The sequence below is a fragment of the Aotus nancymaae genome, unplaced genomic scaffold (genome assembly GCF_030222135.1).
Source record: "Aotus nancymaae isolate 86718 unplaced genomic scaffold, 86718_ANA_hifiasm-v0.15.2.pri h1tg000058l, whole genome shotgun sequence".
Taxonomy (NCBI): domain Eukaryota; kingdom Metazoa; phylum Chordata; class Mammalia; order Primates; family Aotidae; genus Aotus; species Aotus nancymaae.
The window spans coordinates 52,190,455-52,192,780 of NW_026988472.1; the positions used below are offsets into that span (position 1 = coordinate 52,190,455).

Below are 2,326 nucleotides of genomic sequence, written 5' to 3' on the forward strand. Positions count from 1 at the left end.
ATTATTAGATACCTGGTTCACAAATAGTTTCTCCCAAACCATAGCCTGCCTTTTCATTTTGTTGATTGTTGACTGTGCAGAAGTTTTTAGCTTCCAGGCTGCCCACTTGCCCTACTTAGTTCAGCTTCCTAGACCCTCACATTGTGTGAATGTGTGAGACACATATATGAGATTCATATCATATATATAATATTATTCATAAATACTATATGATAGTAAATAGATGTTTATGATATATAATATTACACACACACACACACACAAATACCCCATTGGGTTAGTTTCTCCTTCTTTGAGGAACTCAGCTTGATAAAGATATGCAGCAGAGAGAATGTGTTTGCTGATCTTGACCCCCTGAAGACAGTGCTTTAAACGATGAGAACGAAACATTTAGGGGCACTACGTGGGCACTGGGAGAAGGAAGGAAGTTCTTTCATGGTCTCCAAGAAGTGAATAGTCCTCGAGGATCAGCAGAGGAATTTGTAGGAGAGAGAGATGATTGACATCTTCACATAGCCTTACACCTGTCCCAGTTAGCATGGAGGGGTTTTAGGTAGGTCATACAGAAACTGGGTAGGGATGGAAGGTGGGAGGGAACAGAATGTACCACTGAATGGGGGGTCCTGGGGAAACGTCTGGAGGAAACCCCCTCCTGTGCCACGTGATCTGCCAAAATTGAACATGGGGAGGTTAAGAGGGGTGACATGTCAGTTTGGGAACTATCTTTAGGAGTGCTAACCATAATCTCCCTTTCTCCAACCACAGCATCCTGCCTTCCTCATCAAATCCCACCCCCCCGCCACCGCCCCACACACAGACTCTTCCTCGGCCACGTCCTGACGGTGCTGTTTACGTCTAAGCCCGTCCTTCCCGCCCAGGGCTACCATTGGCTGGGTGGGGGCGTGCTGACCAATCAAAGCTCAGGGACGTGGGCGCCGCACTGTCCTGGGATCCCGGGAGGGGCACGTACACGTAGACCGGGCAGCCTGACGGCGACAGTTGGAGACGTTGAGTTGAGCAAGATGGATCCAAAGACGGGAGAGTCGGGGCCACCGGCCAAGACCAGGGAGATGCGAAAGAGGAAGTCCTCCTCTGAGGCGAGACCCAGTTCCCCGAAGAAGGTGAGCGACCCACCGGGGCTCCTCCTCGTCTTCCCCGTGAGTCCCTCCTCAAGATTCCTGCCCTGTGCTCACCTGGCACAACCCCCAGCCCGGCCCGCACCGCTTCTCAGGAAGCGTCCCTGTTCCCAGCCTCCTCCATCCCCTCCCCTGACCCGGACAGAGCCCCACTGTGATCTCCCTGTTGTCCTTCCAGACGCCCAAGGCGGGCGAGAGAGGAAAAGCAGGCCCTGCAGGGAGAGGCAGGAAGAAACGTGCCTCTGGGGAAAAGATGGCAGCCGTGGGAGCCCCTGAGGCAGGGAGCGGGCCAGCACCACCCGGGCCCAGCGAGCTGCCGCCGAGCCAGGAGCTTCCTCCGCCCGAGGTGCGTGTGAAGGAAGAGCCAGTGAGCGGGCCCGACCCACTGAGCCAGGAGCTTCCTCCGCCCGAGGTGCCTGTGAAGGAGGAGCCAGTGAGCGGGCCCGACCCACTGAGCCAGGAGCTTCCTCCGCCCGAGGTGCCTGTGAAGGAAGAGCCAGTGAGCGGGCCCGACCCACTGAGCCAGGAGCTTCCTCCGCCCGAGGTGCCTGTGAAGGGGGAGCCAGTGAGCGGGCCCGACCCACTGAGCCAGGAGCTTCCTCCGCCCGAGGTGCCTGTGAAGGAGGAGCCAGTGAGCGGGCACGACCCACTGAGCCAGGAGCTTCCTCCGCCCGAGGTGCCTGTGAAGGAGGAGCCAGTGAGCGGGCCCGACCCACTGAGCCAGGAGCTTCCTCTGCCCGAGGTGTACGTGAAGGAGGAGCCAGTGAGCGGGCCCGACCCACTGAGCCAGGAGCTTCCTCCGCCCGAGGTGCATGTGAAGGACGAGCCAGTGAGCGGGCCCGACCCACTTAGCCAGGAGACCCAGCTGGAGGATCCACTGAGTGACGTGATCACCATCTCCACCACGTCTCACAGCGACGACAACTAAGTTCAGGCCCACCCGCCAGGAGACCTGCAGATCTCACCAGCGGGGGGCGCCCCCATGCTGATGTCAATAAATCCAATGTGTTGCAAAATGATCCCAGTGACTGTGTTCTCTGATGGTGGGGAGGGAGGGAGGGAAAGGTGGTGTGTGGGGAGGGAGGGAGGGAGGGAAAGGTGGTGTGTGGAGAGGGAGGGAGGGAGGGAGAGGTGGTGTGTGGGGTGGAGGGAAGAATGAGTGGTGTAGGGGGGGTAGGAAGTGGGGTCCT

General features: G+C 57.9%; 1 protein-coding gene across 1 annotated transcript; it reads left to right on the forward strand.

The window, feature by feature from the left end:
- Window positions 1-1,022: 1,022 nt before the first annotated feature.
- Window positions 1,023-2,064, forward strand: LOC135269928 (variable charge X-linked protein 3-like). Its single transcript, XM_064364575.1, has 3 exons — window positions 1,023-1,121; window positions 1,315-1,503; window positions 1,861-2,064. The coding sequence occupies exons 1-3, from the start codon at window positions 1,023-1,025 to the stop codon at window positions 2,062-2,064; spliced, it is 492 nt and encodes a 163-aa protein (XP_064220645.1).
- Window positions 2,065-2,326: the final 262 nt, after the last annotated feature.